At 39.6% G+C, this 27,372-nt stretch overlaps 1 protein-coding gene across 1 annotated transcript; it reads left to right on the top strand.

Annotated features, from left to right (window-relative positions):
- The first annotated feature begins 863 nt into the window (after positions 1-863).
- ext2 (exostosin glycosyltransferase 2) lies at positions 864-23,145 on the top strand. Its single transcript, XM_080026353.1, has 15 exons — positions 864-983; positions 1,975-2,331; positions 2,425-2,648; positions 3,180-3,269; positions 4,077-4,193; positions 4,437-4,632; positions 5,279-5,418; positions 5,518-5,611; positions 9,952-10,083; positions 13,199-13,388; positions 15,613-15,779; positions 16,363-16,506; positions 16,916-17,044; positions 17,696-17,778; positions 21,020-23,145. The coding sequence occupies exons 2-15, from the start codon at positions 2,017-2,019 to the stop codon at positions 21,156-21,158; spliced, it is 2,160 nt and encodes a 719-aa protein (XP_079882479.1). The 5' UTR covers positions 864-983; positions 1,975-2,016; the 3' UTR covers positions 21,159-23,145.
- The last annotated feature ends 4,227 nt before the right edge of the window (positions 23,146-27,372 follow it).

Here is a 27,372-nt window from a genome sequence, read left to right as displayed (position 1 = left end):
TCAAAGTCCTATTGAGTTTGTCCTTAAAGATAGTGTGTTAAAGGCAAATCAATACTAAGATTACCAGACTTGTGAAAGCTAATTGTTTCAAACTAATTACTGGTAATGCCAAATAGCCTACGATGGACACATGAAAGTTGGTGCCGAGTGGATTTTTGCCAAAGAACCCCAACCTGATTTCTGGAAAGGTTTATGCTTTAGATTTCATGTAAAGAATGTGTCATCCATTTCATAACTCCTGGGTGCAGATGGATTTTGACTAAAGATAGCATGACTCGTTCAGGACTAGGCTATATTGAAGCCCCAAATGTAGGTGCAGTGTATTATGAGTATACTTTGAGAGATCAAAATCTACTACTGAGTCTTATAGAAGTGTAATTAAGTCATGGATGGGACGTATCTCTAAGTTGATGTTCTGATTAAGGCATGACTTCACTGAGAAAAACGTATGTAGCCTACTAATGAAAAGTAGGCTACAGCATGGGTAGAAATTATTACACCAATAACAAACGATAAACAGAGTATTTTTATTGTGTTTATTTAAAGAAATATTCATAAATCAACTATATAATTAGATAGAATGGTGTACAATTGAAATGTGTAGCTGCATGCACTATGGACAGATTTAGCCTAAATGATAAGTTATAAATACCATGTTTTTTATTTCCACATGGTATTGTAAACTCAAAAAAAGCATTGGCACCAGGAATTGTGCATTTATATTTCATGTTAGTGTACCTCATGGACATATAAGGTGTACCTCCACTCACTTACCCCAGAGGGAAGAAAAGTGTCAACCTTCGGAATCACAAAATTACGTTACTGAGAAGCGAAGAAGAATAACTTCCGGAAGTCATTGACATATTTCCTGGTGCGCTAATGTTAGCTCAATGCTAAAACTCTATTTAGAAGTGTAGCTTGTTCTCTTCCCATTGCCATGAATTAAAACCATACCGTCGTACCCCGTTCCGTTAAAAGTCTCCGTGAGTAAAAACTGAAACCTGTAATGTTACATAATAATATCGTTTTTATAAATATGCCAGCTGACGCTTGTGAGCTAACGTAGCATTAATGTTTACACAGCTGTTTTACCGAGCTACATTAGCCAAGTTAGCTTCCTAGTAAAATGTAAAAGAAAATAAGACTCGCTGTTTTGTTGATAGTTTAACAATTTCATATGATTTTGGATTTTACTCATCGGGTTATGGTCAATATTTTGGTTTGGTGACCGTAAAGGATTTGTTGTTGTTGAAATGATTATGTATTTTACGTGTTGTTTACAGCAAAGGCAATGACTTCAGTGTTGTATTAACATTGTTGTTAATGGGTAATCTGTGCACTGGCACTGGCATTTTATGAGTCGTCTTACATGAGTTAATACCCATCCTCAAAATAAAACTTAAAACACATCGAGGAAGTTCATTATCAAAAATTCCCAATTGGTATTATTATTAAATATAATATTCTTAAAAATGCTAAAACATTGGGATTAGGATTCTATCCTTATTCTATTATTATGTGTCTTCTTTGTTATTGTAAAAACTCAACACAATTGGTAGCATTATTTTTTTTTACCATTTGCAAATGCCTCACACAGATCAGAATGACATGATCGGGCACGTTGAGAAGATTAGTCTAAAAGTGACACATACTTGTTGTACACTTGCTGTCTAATTTGAGAGACCTGAAGTAAGATAGTGACATACCAAATTCAAAAAAACAATTTGAAGTAGATCTTCTCACTTTTTCATGGGAAAAACTAAATAAGTAATGTGTTATGCAAAACAATTCATGTTCCAAAGTAGCCAATGTTTGGCATTTAAAAAGTATTTTAAAAGTCTTAATTCTTACTTGCCCTAAACTGAAGGAAACCTGGTTATGGGCAGGGGTTATTTATATTATAAGGCAAAGGAGGCTATTATTGTGTATTAACATTTCTTTATGAGGTCATTGAACAGAAGCCTGTCTTTACAGTGACTGGTTGGAGAGAGAGAGAGAGAGAGAGAGGTGTCAGGCATGTATGCCTCTGGGAAATACAGCTCGCGTGGCCCTGCTCTTATCCCACGAATGAAAACCAAGCACCGCATCTACTACATCACCCTGTTCTCTGTGGTGCTGCTTGGACTAATTGCCACTGGAATGTTTCAGTTCTGGCCCCACTCAATTGAGTCTGCAGCCGACTGGAGCCTTGAAAAACGCAGTGTTCATGATGCACCCGTGGTCCGCCTGCCTGTCTCCAATCCCATTCCTGAGAGGGGTGACCTCAGCTGTCGCATGCACACCTGTTTTGATGTGTACAGATGTGGATACAATCCCAAAAACCGAATTAAGGTAAATGCCCCTCAAAGCCACCCTCATATTACCGAGCTTTGCAGTTTTTCCTGTTGAAACTCTGACCTGTTATTGAAATTGTTTCTTTTGTAGGTCTTCATCTACCCTCTGCAGAAGTTTGTGGATGAACTGGGAGTTCCCATCAGCAGCACTGGACTGTCTCGAGAATACAATGACCTGCTCAGTGCCATCTCTGACAGCGACTTCTACACTGATGATGTTACCAGGGCTTGTCTTTTCATCCCATCTATCGATGTGCTGAATCAGAACTCCTTGCGAATCAGAGAGACAGCTCAGGCTCTGGCAATATTACCCAGGTAAGCATTCACACTGGACCCAGATGGGAATTGTCTTAATCAGTTACCCATGTTGTACCGTTTTACTGTTTGTACTGTTTTGTCACTTTGAGTTGCCCTGTTGTGTTGTAACTTGTTATCATTTGTGGTGAAGATCAAATGTAGCTTTTTCCTGCCCAAAACATTATGCATATTTAAGTGAATGTGTAAAAAGAATTTTTTTTTTTATTATTATTCTAAATAATATATTGATTAATTATTTATGCCTTCAAGTGTCCAAAATCTAGTTATGCCAACATAAAATAGACATTCCACAAGAACCCCAAGTCATGTCAAAAGAACAAAAGGGTTTTTTAATAAACAAACAGTGATGTGAAATGGAGAAAAAAAGTAATTATTCACATTTGTTGAAAGTGAATGATTAGAAGTTGGAAACATGATTATTTTTATGTCATTTATTTATGCACAAAACTGCCATAATCTAATTTTCTGTTTTTCCAATAATCTGTTCATTCAATCAGCCCAGTATTAATCTTGTGTATGTTTTTATAGATGGGACAAAGGGATGAATCACTTACTTTTCAACATGTTACCTGGAGGCCCTCCAGACTACAACACTGCCTTGGATGTGCCCAGAGACAGGTACATACTAAAAGCCATCTTAATATTTTGGAATTGGTTACTTTTTCCGACGTAGACTTGGTGCATGGGTTTCATTAAACATAAAGTGTCATCACCTGATATACTTCTACAGACGATTCAGACACCTACAGCTTAAAATGATCTTCAACTGCACTTGTTTATGTAGGCTATATTCTGTTTCTCGACCAAATTAAATCAATTTGAATAATTGGCAACTTTTAAAGTAGCATTTACCAAGTCACTCACAAAGTGTTGAGAATGATCGTTCGATGAAGATGAAAGAGATATTAAGAAGCAATTGGGAGATTCCATATTTTCAAGAGGCCTTGAGGTTTAAATTTTTTAAATCTGGTTGTATTTACCAGAGAAGAGCGTGTGTCTCAAGATGTCCTGTAGGCTAGAGTGATGGTTGAGGATGGGTTTATGAACATGCAGCCTTGAGACAGTGAACACTATCTTAAGCTTCAAGGAATTTCCTGGGCTCATCCAGCTGGAGTGCATTTGGCATGGAGCCTCATCAGAACCAGGTGTGTGTTTGACTGACGGTGTGTTTCCACTTTATATTCACCTTGCCTGAGAATACAACAGAATCCAAAATACATTTCATCACCCAGTGAACTGTATGGGATATGTTAACCAGGGCACTAAGCCTTGTTTGATGTCACTGCATGTCTCACAACGGTGTTGTTGGTAAAAGCGGAAATATGAATCAAACAACAAAAAACCCTGTTGCTCGTGTCTGTTGAAATCAACAAGTGTAAAAGTTTGGCTTGAAGCATTGCTCTAATCCTGGTCCACTTGTTTCAGAGCGCTGCTGGCTGGAGGCGGCTTCTCTACATGGACCTACAGACAAGGTTACGATGTCAGCATCCCAGTGTACAGCCCCCTTTCTGCAGATGTTGAGCTGCCTGAGAGACAGCCTGGGTGAGCACAATGCACACATTAACTCGCTTCATTTAGTTTGAGTGTCACATCATGACCAATTTACTATCACTTTACCTAATGTTTCCATCAACAGGGCAACAGGGAAACACATTGATGTTATGTTAAGATCAATAAAATAGAAATAATTGAGGTTTATAAACACTATTAGGGCTTGTCATAATTACATAATAATAAAGTATGACCTGGTAACCATTTGCACATCTCCTGTCTCCATTCCCCTAGGCCACGACGCTACTTTATTCTGTCTTCCCAGACTGCAATCCACAGAGAGTACCGTGCGGAACTGGAGCGCTTGAAGGAAGAAAATGGAGAAGCACTGCTCCTCCTAGACAAGTGTAGCAACCTCTCCCAGGGCGCCGCCTTTGCACGAAAACGTTGCTTCAAGGGGCAGGTGTATGACTACCCACAGATCCTGCAGGTGGGAAGCACAACTGTGTTAAAAGTGATTTATTTCAAAGTTGAAGAGCACAAAGATGCACCACATTTGAGCTTTCAATAAGTACTTTATTGGAAACAATCCCTGCGGTCCAAATCGCATACTCTTCCTTTTGTTATATTCTACATAATACATTTGACAATTAAAAAGAATCTAGCATTAAGTAGGCATACAATTGGGTCACACTTTTACTTATTTATTTCCTCATAACATTGCACCTTGATCTTGCCTCTTGCTTTTATATCTGTCGCATCCCCCGTTGTTTTCATCCACTGTATTGTGGATCAGAATCATCAATGGCCGGATGTAGTAGACATTCAGATATTTTTAATTACAGTATACTTAATCTGACCACAAGAATTGAGACATCCTAAATCTTTTTTTCTATCATACTAAAGAGCAGAAAGTATGGGTATTGGAACAGAGGGATAATCTTTTGGGAGGTAGACATTACAACTCAGGAACTAAAACTCGAACAAAGTCACTGTGGTCGAAATGCAGTCGAAGTTCCTTTTAATGTTCTTTTCTTGAATCGAAATAGATAAGGGCAAGGTATGATTTGATTTATTTTGTTTTTTTGTAGAATGCAAAATCCAACTAACAGTTTGCTCCCAATGTGTCTCTACAGGAGTCTTCGTTCTGTGTGGTTTTACGAGGGGCACGTTTGGGTCAGGCTGCCCTCAGTGATGTGCTGCAGGCTGGGTGTGTCCCCGTCATCCTCGCTGATTCCTACATTCTGCCATTCTCTGAAGTACTGGACTGGAAAAGGTCGGCCTAAGTCTATGAACAGTTGAAAAACAAGTAAATGGTTTTAACAGTCTGCAATTTTTTTCAGTTCACCGATCTCATGTTTCTGCTTCTTCACAGGGCATCTGTGGTTATTCCTGAGGAGAAGTTATCGGAGATGTACACCATCCTAAAGAGTATTCCTCACAGACAAGTTGAAGAGATGCAGAGACAGGTAACATTCACAATGTCTTATCAATCATTTAATTAAAAGTGCTTTACATTCAGATGCAGTTTGAGGACTCAGATTGAGGATTGACATGGTGTCGAGAGGTGCTGTCAGCAGGGTAGGAGCATGACATGTGCCTTTAACTAAACAAAGCAACCAACCAATCAATCAAGTCTGTGGAAGCCGAAACAAATTGCATGTGATGTGCTAAAGACAGAACTTTGGATACCATGCTCACACTTTGTACGCTTCAATTTCCTCTTTTGCTCAGTCTTGGTTTTATAAAAGCTCTCAGAACACTCCAATGTGTTGACTTTAGCTCTCAGCTTTGAGTAAAATGCACGGAAGACAGCTCACCCTCTCTCTCCATTTGATATCTTCCATTGAGCCACAATAAACAAAAGTGAAAGCAGCTATGGAAGAATTGCCCCGGTTCAGCTGCTCCTCATTCCCTTGTATCAACTCTAGTCCATTTACTAATTATATTGGCCAAACAAGACTTTTTAGGCCAAGGGCTCATAGACCAGCTTGGGTTTGAATTACACCAGCTAAGCTCAAAAACATTGCTTGCTTGGGAAATGGGGGGGTGGTGTGGGGATATTCTGCTGTGTATAGCTCACTTGGTAGCATTATTTTGATATATATTGGTCACGGATGGTACTTCACTGCCTGCTCTGATGGTCTACAGATGGACAGAATTGTTTGCAAGTTGATTCTTGTCTGAGAAATGTATTTTACCATGAATTTGGTGCTATGGTATTTTACCATGAAGCAGCTAGCACACGTTTCTATTGAATTCTTATCTGGGCTTTATAGACATAGTGTCTAAAGGGACCATTACTGGCCCGGTGTACTATATTTCCTGAATAATCATTTATAATTTAAGTGTCTTTTTGAGTAGATGTTTTCTGTGCATTTCTCCAGGTAGATATTCTAGGAAAGCTTCAACATTGTTTTTTTGTTTGATGTTGCTGAGCTAATGTATGTCATTAGTTTTGCCAGCAGAGGGCTCAGCAGCCTTTGCTTTCAAACTGTGTCTGTCTATTTTACCATGTGGTCCGACCTTTGTGTTCACAAATGTAGAAATGCATACTTACCTTTATAGAAAATAACACTTACTGAAATAATTATACTTATGTGGTATAGTTTAAGTTTGTCAACATAAAATATACCTTTTTAAGAGTCGTTAAATAAGTTTTCTTCGTCTGTTGCGTTTCTGTCAGGTCAAGTATGTTTGTATTTCATACTTTTTGGAAACCCTATCAGAGTAACATCTGCATAAGGGTGGCACCACAGTTTCAGTTCATCCTACAGGGACAGAGCATGTGGGTAACTTATGTAGCAAATCTTAGTAGAGAACGGGTCAAATTTTGATAGAAAGACCACTGGTGAGCTTTGATCAGTAGTCACCAGATTTGGTTAAGACGGCAGAACCATTTAGGTCCCATTTAAGTCCACATTCTAAACAGCTGAGAGATGATGACAGACATTCTTTACTGACTTACATACACTTTGTTTGGGGTCATAACCTCAAAACTACAACACATACACTACAGTCCTTTGTTAGATCAGAAGAGCTATATAAGTTCTGACAAAAAATAATTTGGTGTACTGTGTAAGATTGGAGGAAGAAGTTATTGTCCAAGATGGACCTTAACTTACTCTTCACCCTTTTCTCTAGTTTTGCCTTGGTATGAGCCTTCAATATGACAAAAAATGTTTCTGTCTTCTTAGTTTTGTAAGCCTTCCATACAATGTATAGCATATTATGTAGCCTCCCTACCGCACAAACACCATTCAGAACAGCTGATATGTAGAAAATGTCAGACCGGTCTACTCTCCTCTGCCTTATATGCTGCGTGCTGCTCTTCAGTCCAGTTGTGTTTTCACATGCTTGCCTTCATAAAGAGCTGAGGACAAGCAGCAAGGATGATGACAGATCCCAGTGGTGTTTTGGTCCGTCACAAATGTAGTAACACCTCCTTGATTTGACCAATCTAGAGTTGCAGATCTAATCATTTTGAACTATCAATCGAGGTCCTCCACCAGATTCCTATTTTCTTTTCTTTACAGTCACAACTGCAGGATTTATAAAAGCTTCACAGTAAAAAGTTAAAATAGGAATCTAAAGTGAAGAGGTTGAACATGGTGTCTCTCTGGGTTTCACTGTAGAATACTTAAAGCAACACATACAGTGGGGTAGTCTGTAATCCAGGAAACCTTGTTTTCTTTTTTGAACCATTCTAATGAGGACTGGTTTACTCCTGGGAAGTCAGGTAATTGTTATTAACAAAGTGTGTGTGCAGGTCACATGATTAAAACAGACTTAGTTTCACTGCTGTTTTTGATTATTTCTTAAAAACACTAATGATCACGTTCTGTCCACAGCTCACTGGCTGCCAATTTGTGTCTATAAGTTTAATCAACAGTCAGACACTTGACAACTTCCATTGACTTAAACAAATTAATCCGAACTGTTTATCATCTATTTAATTTGAACAACTTTAAAGAACAAACGAGTGGGAGCTGCTGTGATGTTCTCTGTAAAATAGATGGAACTGAGAAGATAATTAGGTTTGAACCAAGCATCATATCGGATGACTGTGTTGACTTACAGAGGAATCTATTTTGACTGAATCAATGACTCAATATTTGCAGCAGGTTTACATCTAGAGTTCACATTTCACATAACTGTCTTTATAGCAGTGAAATACATTCTGATTAGTTCATGGATTGAGTAGGTAAGAGTTGCTATGTCTGTGCTGCTCCACACCTTTATTCCTCACTAGAACCAAGGTGTTGCCTAGAAGCAGCATTTGACAGATGAAGTAAGGTTTTCTCTTCCTCTCTTGAACTGCCGTCTCGTCTTCCCTGCTCATAAAAATTCCTGCAGGCGCTGGGAGAGGGTGGAGGGTGGTGGGAAGGGCCCTGGGGCCGGCACAGTTTACTTTCTGCCTCCTCCGGTCAGAAAAAAAAACTTTCATCACTGGCTGATTGCCCCCTGAGATTAGAAAGTCTTTTTGGATTCTCCTCACCCCCCTCTATGAAAATAAACACTGTTTTTCTGTTGTTATTCATCTCCAGAGCTTGGTCCCATAGCCAGACATGGGTGATTGGAGCAATGGTCACATGTTCACGTGCCTCTAAGGGCTGTCTTTGTTTTACTTGGGACACATTTAGCCAAACAAACTTGTGCATTGCAATAGGAGGACTACATAGAAATATAGCTCAGTGCTTTACACACAATCACTCAAATATTTACATCCTTTCCCCCTGTATTTAGCGGTCATTGAGGATCTGGTGGGTTGGAGTGAGGTCAGTGTAACACGGTGCCAGTCCTGGCAGGAGACAGAGTTGTTTGAAGCTTCATTAACCCTTATAGGGCTTTCTCGCCTTTGGACTGTCTCTTGAAGTTGCTTTATAGAATATGGGCCTGAAGCAGGCAAGAAGGCTAGAAATATAAGTAATGCTCAGTAGCACTGCTCTAGGTCCATCAATTCATTGTAACTTTCATGTTTTATGGTATGTAAATTGAAAACTATTGAGCTTCATTGCTTTAATTTCTGTTTAAATGTCTTCTTCTCTTTGTTGTGAGTTGTCCATGACACAAACAAACAAACCATTGGAAACAGATTGAATGTATTCTTAATGTTTGGGGCTGACAATGTGAACTTTAAGGAGTGAACCGTGAACTAGAGCAGTTTGGGGTTGATATTCCAGCAGCCAATGGTATAACATTAAGATATGGGTTAAGAGTTCAGTTATCATTAAAGTCTGCTTTTCCCATCAGAGTTCTGTTGAAGTTAAACTGGCACAGTCAAAAGAGATTTTAAAGAGCATCAGAAGAAGAGCTATTGAGGGTCAAGAGGCTGCAAAACGGTCTTAAAAGACTTGGACCCAGGAGGAAAATCTGGATTTTACAGTTATGACTTCACACTGGCGTTATCTTCTGTCATGTCATGGCTGCACTCCATTACATATCATAAGAATATATATGAAAAATAACGCAATAACAACATGGCAACAGTTTAATGAATTTATAACTACAGACGTTAATCAGTGTAACTTTTTATTTCCATTATGGTGAATAATTCTGGAAACAAAATTTGTTTTAGCTGTATATAGCATTTTTTGCCCTTTCTATTATTCAATCAATAAAATACCCCAATCAGTTTAATTCCTCTGTATTGTCTACATCTGATTGTGAATATTCTGAAAGTTCAGTAGAATGATCCTGTTAGGACCTTCTTAAGTCTCAGCATATTTTTCTGTTTCTTCTTTTTTGCCAATTATTATTCAGTTTTTTTAAAGCTGCATCTCAAATGTTCTGTTCCGTTTGTCCATAGGCACGCTGGTTCTGGGAAGCCTACTTCAGCTCCATGAAGGCTATTGGCTTGACGACGCTCCAGATCATCAATGACCGCATCTATCCATACGCTGCACGCTCTTACGAGCAATGGAACAATCCACCTGTGGTGGTATGTAACTGTGTAGACTTTATGTTGATAGGCATTTTGCAATCATTTGTATTGTCATTGAGCAAGATTATTATTATTATTATTATTGTTGTTGTTGTTGTGCCCTATCCTTTATTGTTGTCATCCAGAAGTATCTAATATTTAGCTATATCTACGCCCTGAAAGCTGTTCTCTTCCAGCATACATCTGCATAATAAATACAGTCTGTGCTCTCGACTGTTCTGAGCCACAAAGTTGTATTTCTAGACGTTGTTTTATTGCAGACATCTGAATAATAGCCATGCAGCTTCGACCCTTCAGACGCTCACAGTGCCACATAAGCGTCCCCTCTCTCCTGTGCCTTGCAAGCCTCCATGGCAGCGTGACAGTAGATGCTTTTAACTCTTTCTGAAGCGCCACACATGCAGCTCTTCACAGTTTGCTATACACCCAGCTAGCTCTGAGGCAGCCAGTTTGTGTCAGCAGTTCTGCACTAGGAAGATGCCTCGGTTGTGGTGAAAAATAAGTTCCCGCATGTCTGAGTCATTGTGTTTGTAGGGAGTACGCTGGATGTGAAGAACTGTGTGTGTGTGTGTGTGTGTGTGTGTGTGTGTGTGTGTGTGTGTGTGTGTGTGTGTGTGTGTGTGTGTGTGTGTGTGTGTGTGTGTGTGTGTGTGTGTGTGTGTGTGTGTGTGTGTGTGTGTGTGTGTGTGTGTGTGTGTGTGTGTGTGTGTGTGTGTGTGTGTGTGTGTGTGTGTGTGTGTGTGTGTGTGTGTGCGCAGCAGCCCTGTGGTTGTGGGAGTTTGTGGCTGCAGACAGCTTGGCTGGGCGACCATCTCTCTGGGGTTGTTAATCAGCCTGGTCTGATCCAGAGTCTCCTCCATTGTCAGCATGTGTGGGGTGGAGGCTTTTTGATTTGGGAGCATGTGTGTGTATGCATAAAAGTGTCTGTGCATCTGTCAGATTATCACAGTTCATGTAGATCCACCTTAATGCTAAGATTAGAGAAATGGCAGTCACACACAGGTTGCTTAAACAAGCAGCACTCAGCATGCAACCTTGTTCTTTCATGTGTGTCACAGTACAGTACCAGTACATTTACAGTCAAGCAGCTGCTTACTCGTGGCATGTTTTCCTCTGAGCAGGTAGCTTGTTAATCAGCAGTTACACTTGACATTTCCCATGTGTGCCAACATGTTTTGTCGGCATATCCAATCCCCCAGTCCAATCTATTGGTATCACCCATTTTGTCAGGGCACAGACCTTTGGTCATTCCTGCCTGAGATGGGAGATGATGTGTTTACTCGATGGATTCAGTGAATAAATGGTGAGAAGAACTTGCACAGAGCACTAAATAAATCAGGGAGACCCCCCGCCCCCTCCTGTAGTCTTTAGGCTGGTAATTGAAAGCACATTTCCAAAGATTGCTGGTGCCTTTTGAGGGGGGTTTCAGAATAAGGGACAGGCTGCTTTTTGTTTGGTAGTTGAAGGTAGTGGATATACGTGTAAGGATTCTACATTAAGAGACTTGAATGACCTCGTCCGTTTTCAAATTTGAGTTTAAGTAATTTTTTTGGTAGTGATTGGCGCCTGGGCATATGAAAGTCCCATTTGACAACTGCCTTGTTTTAAAAGTTACAGTAAATCCTGTAAGTATTCTGACATTTCTGTTCGTCTGCACATTCGATTTGTAATTGAAAAAAGGGCTATGAAGTTGGAGTGCTAACTTTAAACATTCAACTTCTTTAACAGCACATTTATTTGTTTCAGTAGGAATATTTTGACGGATAAAAAGATATTACAGAAAAAGACGATACTTGGCAGTTGAGTACATTTTATCTTCTAGGTATAAAAAAACACAATTACTCCTTCAGATCTGCTGTTGGTGACATCGAGCTGTGGCTTTCTTTCATCTAATTTATTCAGTTTGACAAATGACTTAAGTGGTCTCGGTCTCTTTTATTCTGTGTTAATGCCTCTGCGCTGCGTATATGTGTTAGTTTAATTATTTCCCCCTCAGCCTGTTTGACAATGTGAGAATGACCACAAGGAAGTTTCCACTTTCCAATACATTGAATTTTTATTGGTGGAGGAGTGACTGATGTTGTGTAAAAGGCATCGGCTGTGTCTCTGTTGACAGACTTGTGTTGATGCTGGGGAAGGAGCCACATAATCACTGTGTGGCCTCCTTGGACCAGAGCAGAAACAGGTTTATATGCACTTCAAGAGGACCACAGATCTACTGTGGTAGATATGCTGCATTTGCCCTTCTCAGACTGACTGTCACTGTAACCAGGGTGGAACATTTTGGTGCCTTTGATGAAGTTGAACCCTGATTCTCCTGTATTTTTCCGTGTATCCTCGTGTTATGGTGGCACTAGCTTGTAAATTAAGATACACTATGTGGTCTTTTTATTTCACGTGAGGAAACAACTTTAGTACAAACAAACGCAAGAACATTTATCCTTTGCAGACAGACTAACACTAGGTGTCGCCCCACACACACACACACACACACACACACACACACACACACACACACACACAATCAGAAAAAACTTGTGAGACTTCCTGGATTTAACAGTGTCACTTGATCTAAGATGGAGTCAGTGCGGCTGTTTACAAGCCATTTTCAAGTGGAGAGAAAAAAGCCACAGTGACGATGGATGGCCACTCCTCCTCTATGTTCCACCCTGTTTCTCCTACATCATAGGAATCATCATAATAACATCATTAGATAACAGGACAGAAGGGCATCCAACCAGTCTCTTTGCAAAGTCCCTTCTGGTCTTTCTTCTTCTGTGCTGCTGCTGCTTCTGTACGGTTGGCTTGGCTTCCTGACTGGAAGCTTTTGGCTTTTATCTGCCTCTGTTAGCCCCTGAGAGACATTATTGGATGATTCTTGCTCCATAATAAAAAACATCTTCTGGAAATGACTGCAGGTGACCTCACTGTCCACTGAAGCTCTATTATAACATATTAAATCATGGAAAACATGACAGACGGGGTTGACACAGAAGACACGAGGGAAGCTGTACAGTAGCTTTTCATGGAAAGGAAAAAGAACAAATACAAAGGGGGGTAACAAAGATGTTTGCAGCCTAAACAGGCATTTTTTTTCTCACTTCTTGTGTAGAAATGGTCCAGTGTGAACAGCCCTCTGTTCTTGCCGCTCATCCCACCAAGAGCACCTGGGTTCACTGCGGTGGTGTTGACCTATGATCGGGTTGAGAGTCTTTTCCGGGTTATCACTGAAATCTCCAAGGTGCCTAGCTTGGCCAAGCTGCTGGTGGTGTGGAATAACCAAAACAAGAGTCCTCCTGAAGGTATGTATGACAAATTCTCATCAAAAATAAGAAAGTCCATCAAGCTTTCCTTTTCCAAATGATATAACTGTATATCTATGCTCTGTTGCCAGTTTATTAGCTAGACCTAGCCAAAACCCCTCCCCACGACAGCTGCCTGGCTTTCTGAAAATTACCAGCCTAATACAAAAAAGAGTAGCTAAGCTAGTGACACCATAATGACCTAGCAACTTCATGTGAGTGGCTCTAGTTTTGCTTTTCACTCTCTTTGTCCGTGCCGTTGCGGTTGTCAAGACCCAAAGTGCGTTCTCTAATGTACAACTGATGAGTGATAATAGCAAGAGCAGCCAAACCTCATCTCTACAGAATACGTGCTGTTGTGATGTGCTAAATGCTACAGCCGCAACTGTCTGGCTTTTAGTTTCACAGAGGGGGGAGTAAAAGTAGAGCAGTTTGGTAACATGTTGCCCTCAAACTGAAGAGACACATGAGTGAAAACAGGACAGTGCAACACCCCCAAAGAAAGGCACAACATTTAATCTAGTTGTGCTAATAAAAACTAAAAGGAGACATCATTGCACCACCTAAACTTTGTAGTATTCTGTCCCCTTGTTTCTTTCTTTCATACATATCAGTTGCCATTACAGTTGAATAATAGTAGTAAACTTGTATTAGTTTTATTTATTGCAGAAATTGCATACTTATTATTTGCCTTAATATGGCAATAATTGTGATGGCTAAACTAAACTCAACCCAAGATGGTTTGGGACCAGGAATAAAATGGGTCCCGCTGCTGCAAGAGTTGGCTATAATGTAATAAAGTAATGCAGACTCGGAAGTGCTCCCTCGTGGCTTTGAGTTGCCTTTTCATTAGAGGTATCAGCGGCGCCTGGCTGGAGCTTTGTGACCCATTAGAATGAACAAGAGGCCATTGACGGGTCAGACTCATGTGGATCAGTCCAATATGAAAGCTCATTTCTCCACCATTCACACCGTGCCTCAATCTGATGTGTTTACAGGCTGCGATTTTCGCTTCCGCCTCTGTGTATTTTAAGAGGATTCCGACCAAGTAAAGTAACGATATTTTTAAAATTTTCTTGACCTGCTTTTGTTTTTTATATCTTCAAAAATTAAATTTAAAAGGCATGCAAAAAATATAGCTTATTCTTTAGAACATGGTATTTTGTTTTGTTGGTTTCTGAAATACAGTCACAGCAGAAAATAACAGTATGTGTGTATTTTCTGACCCATGCCAATATGGCATTCTGATAATAGCCCCATAATTCCCTCACTCCTACTGTTTCTTTCCAGCCTTGGAAATGAAAGAAGGGATGACAGCAACATGGACAGAGTAAAAGATGAAACTCTGGGCGTCTTAACATTAGCAGTTTTCCTGACAATAGCTTTTGACAGGAGACCTCAGACGTGGTTAGGACTCTGAGCTTTTCTTTTAGGCTGCCAGGCCCCAGTTACCCCATTAATGAGGGGACACATTCTGTGTGATCTGTCTGTGCCATAGTCCGTGCTATGGACACTGCCCAAGAACTTTGAAACGCTCCCCTGAAAAAACACTTTGTTGATCTGCCTCATGAAGAATCGTAGTGTGGTTAGATTTGCACGTGCTTGAGGTTAGAGTAGCGATACGAGTCAGTGAGTTGAGTTTAACTCCCAGAGCACTGTTTTCCACTGCCAGGACAGACTTCAAATATCCCTGTCAGTGGTTAATGACATCATAATTCCTCATCCATCTTTAGACACTGATCATGGGCATATTTATCATTTTGTTTACCCTTCTAAAAATGTATTTAAAAAAATTAATTACAGTGTCATACTGTTTATCTGTAGGGCTTCAATTAACAATTATTTTCACTTCAATAATAAGCTAGTTATTTCCCCTCTTATTAATTCATGAAATTAAGTGATTTGTGGAGAGGGGGGAGTTAAAAATACCCTTCACACTTGCCCAGAGCCCAAAAGACCTCTTCATATTCTTTCTGGCTAACGTCCAAGATCCAAAGATGGTCCACACATTATCATAAAAGAAAAATAACCAGTAGATCTACACATCTGAGAAGATTGAAGCAGCAATTTTCCCTTGGGACATGGTTTAAACGTTCAATTATCAAAATTGTTGCCAATTCATTTTCTGTCAACCGATAAATCAACTAAATTGTTTCAGCTTTGTATCTATGAGTGTTGAACTAGAAATGTGGTTGCTATTATTGTATTGTTTTCCTCCTGGCAGAGTCTCTTTGGCCAAAGATCGGTGTTCCCCTGAAAGTCGTGCGAACCAAAGAGAACAAGTTGAGTAACCGCTTCTTCCCTTACGACGAGATCGAGACAGAGGCTGTGCTGGCCATCGATGATGACATCATCATGCTGACTTCTGATGAGCTGCAGTTTGGCTACGAGGTGAGAAAAAGACCCCTATTCTGCAGAAAAAAGAAAAACCCTTAACCTTGACACACTTCCCCATCCTTTCTCTGATGGCGGGGACTGTATAGCAGGGAACAATTTCAAGTTGATCCCAGAGTTTAAAGTCATTCAGAGAGATTACAGTCTCGTTCTCCACTAGTTGGGGATTTGACTTCCCCGCTGAACGTGTTTGATGTGTGAAGAATGATGACAGGTCTAGAGCTGATGCTTTCCATGCCCACATACCTGCCCTGCCCCACTGAGCCCGGCACTCACCTGAATCCATTTAGAAGCCATTTAATAAAATTGTGCTCAGTTTAAGGATAATTACATGGAATTGTAGGCAGGATAGAGCTGCCTGTCTGACTAGATGACATTGCTTGTTGCTTGTCATATACGGATTAGACCAGCTGCTGGTGTCAATCCTGAGATACACAACCAAATAAAGCTTATAAAGCTACTTCTATCTTGGAACTTAATACTATTTCTTCATTTCATCATTCATCTTTTAGTGTATGTCATACATTTGATCTTGAGTTCAAATCATCTGAAAAATGTCTGATCCTCTGTCCTGCTCCAGGTGTGGAGGGAGTTCCCAGACAGGCTGGTGGGCTACCCAGGCCGGCTGCACCTCTGGGACCACGAAATGGGGAAATGGAAGTATGAGTCGGAGTGGACCAACGAGGTCTCCATGGTTCTTACAGGAGCTGCCTTCTACCACAAGGTACCCACCTCTGCCTCTTTAACACAGGCTTCTCTCAAAGCATCTTGTGGTGTTAGTTTTGCTTGGTAATCATTATTATCATTATTATATCTGTGAATCAAATTCAAAATATATTTGCAGTAAGGTCTAGAGGATTTTGAGTAGATGTCTGTTTTGAGTATGTGCAGAATTTCAGGCCAGCAGATTACAGTGACACACGAGCAGAATGTCAAAGGCTGTGCAAGGTTATCTCACTTCTACTTTAAAGCTCACACACACTCGCTCAAGCTCAAAGCAAATTTGAGTGCAGTGGTTCCTCCTACATACTCTTGGGTCACACATTCAAACAGTGTCGACAATATTTTACATAATTGCAGTAAATTTATATGACACCTTATAATCTGTTGTTGTGAATCTGTTCCCTTTCCAGTATTTCAACTATTTGTACACGTACAAGATGCCAGGAGACATCAAGAGCTGGGTGGACGCGCACATGAACTGTGAAGATATTGCCATGAACTTCCTGGTGGCTAACATCACTGGCAAAGCCCCCATAAAGGTACATTCATATCTCTGACTATCCTGCGTGATTTAAGCCTGCAAGAGGGAGGCTGAAGCCTGATTTAGCAGACCAGCATCTCTGGGTTTGATCAGCTCTCACCCTCCACCCCACCCCCCATCCACATCAAAACTGACTGTACCCAGGTGCTGGAGCCCGAGGTAAAGCCCAGCCTTAACCTCTCTTATCTGGGTGTCACTCACTGGCACTCCCCCTCCTGAATGAGTAAGCTCACCGGGGCTCACGCACACCCTGCCATCAAATCACAATCACTCTACGCCTGCTGCGGCACTCCCACATCCCACCATATCTCCAACAGGTTCCTTTAGAAAACCCTTGCCCTCTCAAACCGACACCGTTTGTCATCCTTTCTGCGTGCCCACACACACACACACACACTCTCACAGGTTAAGGGTGTAGATGTGATGGAGGTTAGACAGAGAAAAGCCATTCATCATCCCTCTCCAACGCTACTGATGAGAATTTGGACATTTTCCCCACACCGTGCTCAACAAACGTTCTTGTATCATGTCACAGACTTTCTTTCATCAGAGTGGACAGTTTATTAGCTTCTGTCTGAGCTGCTGAAGTTTAACAAACAGTTCAAGCTTGGTGGTGTTACTAGTGTGACTTTGTTCTGCTTCTATTTAGGTGACCCCAAGGAAAAAGTTCAAGTGCCCCGAGTGCACTGCCATTGATGGACTGTCCCTGGATCAGACTCACATGGTTGAAAGGTATGGCACTTTGTTTGGGAAATTCTTGGATGAGATTATGACTGAAAAATCTTTATCTTTTATTGTTTATATCATTCATTTCACATTACATTGTCTTGGTAGCATGCAGAACTTCAGTACAAGAACAAATGTAGTGCTAGATGTTTTTCGGTTTTTATCTTGTAAAAATCTACGAATTGTTTGTTTTTCTTGAAAACGAGTAAAGTAAAAAAGAAAAGTCTAAATTGGATTTTTAGAAATATTGTTCATTGCACATATAGGGCTAGTTTCACAGACATGGATTAAACCTAGTCCTGGACTAAATGGAATGTTGAATGGAAATTGTCCATTGAAAGTACAATTGAGTGGAGGACTTGGCTTAATCCATGTCTGTGAAACTGGCCCATACTGTTATTTAAATCTTTGTTTCCTACTTACTCCATGTGACTCCAGTGTAAAATCAGCAGCAGCACTTTAGTTTTGTCTTTTACCAGAAGCTTTTTCTGCTCATTGCAAAACAACCTTACGTACAGTAAACTGCAGTCAACAATGTCTTGTTGCAGAAGGAAACACGAAAACCTTTTGTACAATGAAATGTGGGTGAAACTCAGTTTAAAATAATCTGCTAAAAACTATAATTTATTAATTTAGTGTTTATAAATGTAATCATTAACTCAAGTCATATGTATTCTGCACACAGGCACAAGTTATACAGCTGTGCAAAAACAAACCTACAAGCAGTGTTTCCACAGTTACTTTAAAAAAGTAACTAAGTTACTTTACTGATTACTTGATTTTGAAAGTAACTAAATTAGATTACAAGTTAAGTTACGTTACAGCAGTGCTTCTCAAATGGTGGGGCCGTGAGTTGTCAGGGGGAGGGGGGGCGCGGATGGCCTTGATTTTCAACTGACCAAAAAAAAAATAATAATAATAATAATTTTTTATTTAATTTTTTTGTGCTAGCAAGCCGATGTGTGCTTGTGTATGGTCATAACCGCGCGAAATGCCGCGATTTGCAGTTAATAAACGTCCACATGTGTCTCCAAGTGTCTCTGTATGCTATTTAAAAAGAAATCAAGCAAGTAGACCAGGGGTGCCCACTAGGTCGATCGCGAGGGTAGTGTGGGTCGATGGCGGGGCATTCTTTAAAAAAAAGAAAAAAAATATATATATATTTATTTATTTTTTTTATTTTTTTTTTACTATGAAAGAACGAACGAGCCGTGCGAGCATGCGCCGACGTTCGGTGGAGGGAGAGAGGACACCACTTTCTATTTTGACATACAGTACATATCAGTTTGTTAGCCAGTGAGCTAACCAAAGCTAATCCAAGCCAAAGAAGTGGAGAGGCTTCTGCACTGTGACAAATTCTACTATGTAAAATACAGCCAGAGAGAGGAAGACTGCGCAGACAAACAGACCACCACATATTCTAGTGGGACAGAAGTGATCATTGAGAAGGATTTTTTTGTATGACTATAATTCTGCCTTTAAGATAAACCTATATGCATTTGTGTATATTTCTTGCTCTTTTAAATTAGAATTGCTTAAGCCTTCCTAGCCTAATACATAACATCACCACCAACAAAAAAATGTATAACAATTATGATATCGACCGATATCCAAAACCCAGATATCGGAATCGGATCGGAACTAAAAATAGTGGATCGGTGCATCCTTAGGTTCATGCAGTTATGCAAGGTACACCAACTTATATTGTACATTCATTTTCAATATGTTTAAATAAATATGTACAGGTTGTTTGGTTTGCGGTGCAGAACTTTCACTTTTATTTAAGAAGTATTTTATTTATTGGAGACTTTGGTTGTATGCAGCAGTTTTTTCTTTTCTATACTGGAAAATACCTTTAGGCTGCAATTCTGCACACATTTTTCCTCTTAACTGAGAACCGTACCGTACAGAACAGAACCGTGACTTAAAAACCGAGGTACGTACCGAACCGTGACTTTTGACCCCTAATAGTAGGTGGTAGCTCACTTTGACTTGGTAATTTTAAAAGTAGCTCACAAGCTGAAAAACAGTGGGCACCCCTGAAGTAGACTAATAATAACATTAATGAATTATAGTGGTTATCGCATCACAGAAGGCATATTGGCCTATAATAATACAAAACACCACCTTAACTATGTTTACAGTTTAAATTTTTTTTAATGAAATGCAAACCTCAGTTAATCATTTGCTCTTGTTTCTCTGTCCTGAGATTCACACAGACTGAGCAGTCTTGTTTAAATGTTACAAATTGAGCTAATAAACTGAACTTCAATTTTTTTCTAAGTTGCTGCAGAAGTTATCTCAGCTAATTTTATAATAAGGTGATTGTATGCAGAATGCTCGTGCCAGAAACTCATACAGTGGTTTTGTACAGATAAATAAATAAATATTAGCAGGTTCTCAACAGTATTTCAATTTAGGGGTGGGCGCGAAAAAATTTCTGTCCCCTAGAAAGCATGCCAGAGAATAATTGAGAACCACTGCGTTACAGGTTTTGAAACCTGTATACCTCAATCTAAAACATGCACATATTAAGAATCATTGAAAATATAAAAAATAAAGCTTGTAATAGGCTAGTACCCTAAAGGCCTACTGTTTTCAAAATAATAAAAATTATGGTTTAAAAAATAATAAACCATGTGTCTCCCAATGAAAATAAATGCATTCCTCCAAAGTGCAAAGACAGTAGCAGTGTCTTTAAACTTACCTTGCTTGGTCCGTCACTGTCATGCATTCATCTGACTTTTCTCTGTGCTGTCTCATGTGTTGATAGACTGGCTGTGTGGTCGCCACGTGAAACGTGGCTAAAAGACGAGAGGAGCGGTTGGAACGTTTAGAGACACGCGCGCACATTTATTTACATTAAATCACATCTGTGCAGTTATGTAAAATATTTTACTAAGGAAAATGACAGAAATAGTAACACAGTGACTTTGATGAGTAACTTTAATCTGATCACTGGTTTGGAAATAGTAACGCGTTAGATTACTCGTTACTGAAAAAAGTGGTCTGATGCCAGGAACGCGTTACTAAGTAATGTGTTACTGGCATCACTGCCTACAAGACCAGTGACTGAATATAGCCTCTAATTGCCAGTAAAAACAGAAACATGTAAAATGACCTCCCCATATACATCATAACCAAATTTACCGGCAAACATTAAGAAGGTTTTATAAGAAGCTAAATAAATAAATGCATACTTTTAGACAGCTTTTAAACTAAGTAAGTTGTGTTTTCTCATCCCTAGATCTGAGTGCATCAACAAGTTTGCATCAGTCTTTGGTACAATGCCTCTGAAGGTGGTGGAACACCGTGCAGACCCGGTGCTCTATAAAGACGACTTCCCAGAGAAGCTCAAGAGCTTCCCCAACATCGGCAGCCTCTGACCAGCATGTCGCAGATGTTCAGACATCACCACAGCCTCAACGCTTCAAGATTTGTCATCCACACCAAAACGCCAACATTCGGACAAAAGTGGTACACACATTCTCCCATCACCTCTCAGTTCAAGTGACCTTTCATTTGATTTTTAAATATAATTTAAAATAAAGTTGATATATCTTGAATGACAGAGAGTACCGATTCTGGGGGTGGTGACCAGTGTGAATGGACTATTTTGTTTATTACGAAACATTTACCAGTACTACTGCATAGGATAATGTTACATGATCTCCAAAGTTTAATGGACCGGCTGACTCATTGGAGGCTTGTGGTCCTCTCACTGTTACTGTGTTGGAGCTGGAAACTTTGGAATCCAGCTGCTCTGGAATCAGCGTATACAGTGTATATATTTATATTTTGCAGCAGTGCTGTATAATAGTCATAATTTATCATTCTCCAACTAGGATTTTCTTTTTCTTTATCTTCTTTTCCAATTCTGACTTGGACCTGAATCCTTTAGCTGTACTGTATGAAAAGGAAAAACAATTAATGTTTAATTTACATGATATATATAGTAAATGATTCAATGACATATAAATGTAGGCTTTATCAATATAATATGACGACACAGCATGTTGGCTCACAGATGATGTAAAGTGAATGTTTAACATACGTTTTGTTTTAGAAATCGGATCAGACCGCAAGACAAAGCTGGTACCATGAATCTAATATTTAGAGCGAGTAACTGCTGATTTAAAAAAAAATATCAATGCCGAGCTACTGGAACATTTTGAATTGTAATTTTATATTGCCTGCACAAACCTTGGTTATTATTATATTTATATACAGTGCTGCTTGAAAGTATGTGAACCCCTTGAGCATTTTGGAATTTTATTAAGTTTAACCATTACTAATTTATTTTGATTAATACCAGTATTTTTATATGAAATAACAGATGTTTGTTTATCAATTCAATATTTTTCTTTTCCGGTAATCAATTGTTAAAACAGATAAAAAAAATGATTTGCCAACTACTGTATGTGCAAAAGTTTGTGAACCCTGAGCTGCATTGCTTAAATCAAGCAGGTAAACACAATCAGGTGGGCCAACTTGAGTGATGAAATGGACTAATGTAATGAGAGATCTTTAGGGAAAAAATTGGGCGGCACTAGATAAAACAGAGATCAAGCCAGGTCAGTTTAGGACCACCAAAGAACCCATACAGGTCAGACATGTCAAAAGGGAAAGAAAATCTCAGAGAATCTCAGGAATAGAGTTGTGATGTTTCACATGTGTCTGGGGACAGCTATAAATTCATTTAAAAAAAAAGTTTGAGCTCCATCGGTCCACCGTGAGGCAAATCATCTACAAATGGAGAGCTTTAAGAGTGACTGAACATCTGTCTAGAAGTGGACTTCCTTCAAAAATATCCACTAGCGCCACAAGAAAACAGATTTTTATGGTAGAAATGTATTTGTTTTATCTGTTTTAACAATCGATTTCCGGAAAAGAAAAATGTTGAATTGATAAACAGACATCTGTTATTTCATATAAAAAATACTGGTATTGCTAAAAATTAATTAATAATAATGGTTACAATAAATAAAGTTGTTATCCGTATGAACGACACACACGCATAGGAGTTATTAGTTTACCATGTATTTGAAGACATACTGTATAGTGAATAATAGGCTCTTCCCAAACCCAAACCTGTCAAAACAGATGTGTGTAAGCTGTTGATACAATGCTTTGTTTTTTTTTATTTCTCCATTATATACATTGTGTGTGTATTTTATATTTTTGTCCTTTTCATACATCTTGTACCAGCTCCAATATTTAGGCTACGATGCTAAGATGTTTACTTTGCCTTGTGATGTTTTAATTTGCCTTTTTTTAATTATTTTCATAAGGTCAGTGAAATTGTTTTAAATTGTTCAACTGACTTTGTGTATCTTAAGTGTATATATGATAAGTAAAAACCACACTAACATGTATCGGTTATAACGTGTATTTTTTTTCAATGTATGTGTGAGTGCGCAACGAAGTCGATCAGAAGTTTTTTCTTTTTCAAGTCTGTCTTTCCCCCAATCTGTGACGGTACAACCGTACAATCCACTGTTCCCTCAAGCCTGTCACCTGTTGTTAATACACGCTGCCTAATCCACCCTGTTCAATGTCAGCGGTTCAAAAGGGCGCAGTTCGTATTTTTGTCAACTTCAATTAGTGTGATACTCTTGTGGGTTGTGCGATCCCATTTCAGCACTCGAGTCCCTTCAAAGGGCCTGAAATGCATGGGGATTTCAGAGTGTGACTCCAGAGATGACACAATATTTTGGCACGGTAGTGCAATGCAATAAGACACTTCAAATGTATTTCTTTTTCAGCAACAGCAGACAACTTATTCACAAGTTGTGGCCAACCAGTATGTTTAGCTGATGTCTTGAAAAGCTTTTCTTCTAACTGGGAATGACTCGAGTGATCTCTACATACTAATAGTTGAGTAGTTTGGTAAGGGGGTGGTGGAAACCACCATCACCTTTCAAGAAAATCTTGCTTTAATAATCTGTTTTATTCCGTTTGAACCCTGTCAAGCATCCATTACATTAAACAAATATAGTACAAATGAAATGACTTGAAGACAAATTCTCAATAGAAGTGCAATAACTTATTGTACTTTAATCACACACAACACGTAAAACAAGCTTGAGTAAATACACTCATTTCAAAAGATAGCTTAAAGCCACAAAAACTTGAGAAAAAAACACTTTTGAACTTCGTAAGAATTACTTATCAAGAGAAAAACACAATGTTCAAACACAACTGGAAATACAAGTTTGACATGTACCTCCAAAGGAAAATGTATAAATTGTCTCACAAAATAAAACCTTACATTTAATTAGAACATTTCCAAGAATCTTACACCACTTCAATCCATTTTGCATGCCTGAAAATGTATAAGCACACAACAACACATCTAGCTATCATATATTTACTCCTATACTGATTGCCTGACTTCAGTAGTATTAGAAAATGAGAAAAGTGAATGTTGAAATCAACATTCGGGGATGGCATTATTCAGCATACAGGAAGAAGAGGCTTATAAATTGAAGCTAAACTTGCACTAACAGTTCTGTCTGATAATTGCAATTTAAGGGGTAGATAGAGCGTGTCTGTTGTTCCTAGTGGGGATATACATCACTGGAGATGTTTCAATCCAAGAATAATGAAGCTTAAATGCACAGAAAATCATTAAAATACTGAGTCTGTATTGTGCAAACCTGAGTTGCTGAATGACGGTGTGTCTGTGCGCACTATGCAGAGGAACTTTAAAAACCAACTCTTAGACAGACGGCCCAGTCTGTTCTGACACACAATACGGCAGTCCACAGCCTTCACATGGCTCAGTGTTAATTAAAAAGCCTTCCTGGGTCGGGCTTGCGGCTGCTTCGGACCCTGCGATGGGGGAGCTGCAGCTTTGAGCAAGTGGACATTGTGGACGACTGAGCAAAAAACAGAGAGGTGCAGAGCAATGTGTAGGTGGGTCGTGAGGAGGAGGGGGATGAATCTTTGAAAGCAGAGCCATGACAGCTGAGGGGGAAGCATGTGTGAGGCATGTTTGTTTTGCATTTACCCCCTGAGCGCAGCTGTGTGCACTGTCCTTTTCCCAGAACACCGGAACACAGCAGACGCCCTCACGGCTCGCCCTCCGTCCAACCCCTCAGCTAGAGCACGGGGGTCCATGTCCACATTTGCAAGGAGACCCTCTCAGCTTTGAGATACTGACTCTCTGGTCAGGATTATGCATATGCTTTGGATTTGGGCCGGAGAGTAAAACTGGATGTAATTTGGAGGACTGCTCTGCTGAAAGGTTATAGCCTGCACCCACGCTCCTCTTACCTGCCCACAAGGACAGTGAATGTGGTTCAGTTTAGAGAAATTAGCAATGGTTGCTCTCCCAGAAAGTGTACTACAAGGTATCATGTTAGCGTTTCAAAATCATGAAAGCCTTTGTTATGCTTAAGGCTTAAATAGGGCCTTGGAAACAAAAGAAGAACATGCATAACCTCAGTGCTAAACCTCATCCGCTATTTCTGTCTCTGGAGGAGGCAGTTACCAGGGGAAAAACAAGGTTTACTCTTTGAATATTTGAATGATGGAAGGTTATGGATGTAAGGGTATGATTTGGGCTCAGAGAGATGTGACTCATCTCTGGTTGGTTCCAGTTCAGCTTGACCTTTTCTCTGTCCACAAAGACAACACAGAAAAACACAGACATATTGTTCCAATCCGAGATAGACATAAACAGGGTGTAAAGGCTGTATCTAATGTTGAGTCAGGGAACATGAGTCCATAGACATGTTAGTGTTTTTTACCAGAACAGATATTGTGCCAAAAAAACAATGAAGCCGGGGGCAATCTTCAAACCTGATCCACATGCACCCGAATATTCATTCTTTTGGGAAGCACCTACATTGTAATTGTGTCTTCTGCTATTCTACACAGTTTAGTTTTTTAACACATTTTTCTTAACCATAATCATGAACCACTAGTTTGCTGCCGGACCCATGTTTTCTCCTAGAAAGTGTACACAGCTCCCTATGGAGGAGCTTCCGTATATTCTGCCCAGAGACCCAGAAACCAACCAGTACACCTATACTTGATTAATAACTGATCTAATGTGTTCTGTATGTCAATTAGTCTGTGTACAGATTAAGGTTATATAACGTCCAAGTCTGATGAATTAGAATAATGAAGGCTTGTGTTCATAAAATAGGGCCACAAGATAACATAATAATGCAAGACAGTAAAACTTGCTTTTGCAAACACAAGCATGTTTTTCTGTGGTAAAATATGACATGAGCGTGTATTGAAAATTGAGGATGAGGATGATATTTTCACTCATCCAAGCTGCGACATCAAACTGAGAATCATTCAAACCCGTACTGAAGAAAATAGATGTTACTCTGCATTGATTGGTGGCTTCATTTGTTTTGTTTTGAAAGAAATAATTAGATAAACAGAGAAAGAAATACATTAAACTTTATCATGTTAAAGTCCTGAAAAGGCTGTTGAACACTGACATCCTTTCAGTGTTTAAAAGTGTCAACACACTCCACCAGCCTCATGTGTTTCAAAGGTGGCTGATGCTGGTTCCGGTGTTATTTCTGGCAGAATGACTGACTAGTAGGCACTTCTCCCTCCGAAACTCCTGAGACTGGAAATGCAAGGGGCACAGTCATGTCCACTTGGTGTATGTCCTCGTGAAAACAGAGCTGTCTCTGTTTGGGAGGCTGGCGCTCCCAGGCTCTTCAGCCCTGAGAGCAGCATGCCTGCTGTGCCCCTCTCATACTCCCACACAGCACTTCCTCCTTCATCCCTTCCTCTCTTTGGCCATCAGCAGCCTGAGTCAGTGCGGCAGGTGTATCTTTCGCCCTGACCACACTAAAACAAACCACATTTCATCTGTTTGACTTTTAAATATAGAGAGGGTTTTAACCACTTCAAACTTTTGCTTTGCAACTGAATTGTTTGTATTGAATCCGAGAAGCTTCATAATGGACACAAACTGTTTTCTTTAGCACTATCACAACAACAGTGTGGCTTAAGTTACACACTTTCTGCATGTGCTGATGCTGACAAGATTACCGTAGAATAATATGTACATGGCATATGACAACTAAACTTAAAAAAAATGTTTAAGGATGCTTAAAGAATATTTGTCAAATCAAACCAGTAACATTACTGGAGGAAAAACAAAACAATACCACTCAAGATTTTAAATAATAAGGTAGGAATAAAAATAAAACAGCACCTGAACAGAGAACTACAATGACGCTGAAAGCCCTGTACAGACAGAATTTCCTGTATTTTAGCAAATAAGTGCATGGATTTGTTTGAAATTATTAAACGTTTCCTAACATCTTCCTTCATCTATCATCACTACCACACACTGCAACTCCTGTTATACAGTACATAATCACATCCCACTAGGCTTTCTCCCATAAGCTCACTCTCCAACTGTGGTTGCTTTCTCTGACCAGAGGGGTGAAGAAACATGGCAGTGCCAAGCCACTAATCTTGCCAAATCTCTTTTTTATCTTCAACCATCCGTGTATTTGCATAATTATTGTATTGCAACATTTATGAAGGTAGTCACTGTTGCCTTTTGGAGTTTTTCGATTTTTAGTGCCCCCTCATCCCTTGCTGGGTTTTGTGTCG

Source organism: Ammodytes marinus (genome assembly GCF_949987685.1).
Source record: "Ammodytes marinus genome assembly, chromosome: 1".
In the NCBI taxonomy this organism is placed as follows: domain Eukaryota; kingdom Metazoa; phylum Chordata; class Actinopteri; order Uranoscopiformes; family Ammodytidae; genus Ammodytes; species Ammodytes marinus.
Note: the sequence above shows the minus strand (reverse complement) of the source record. Positions and strands in the feature narration are given on the sequence as shown.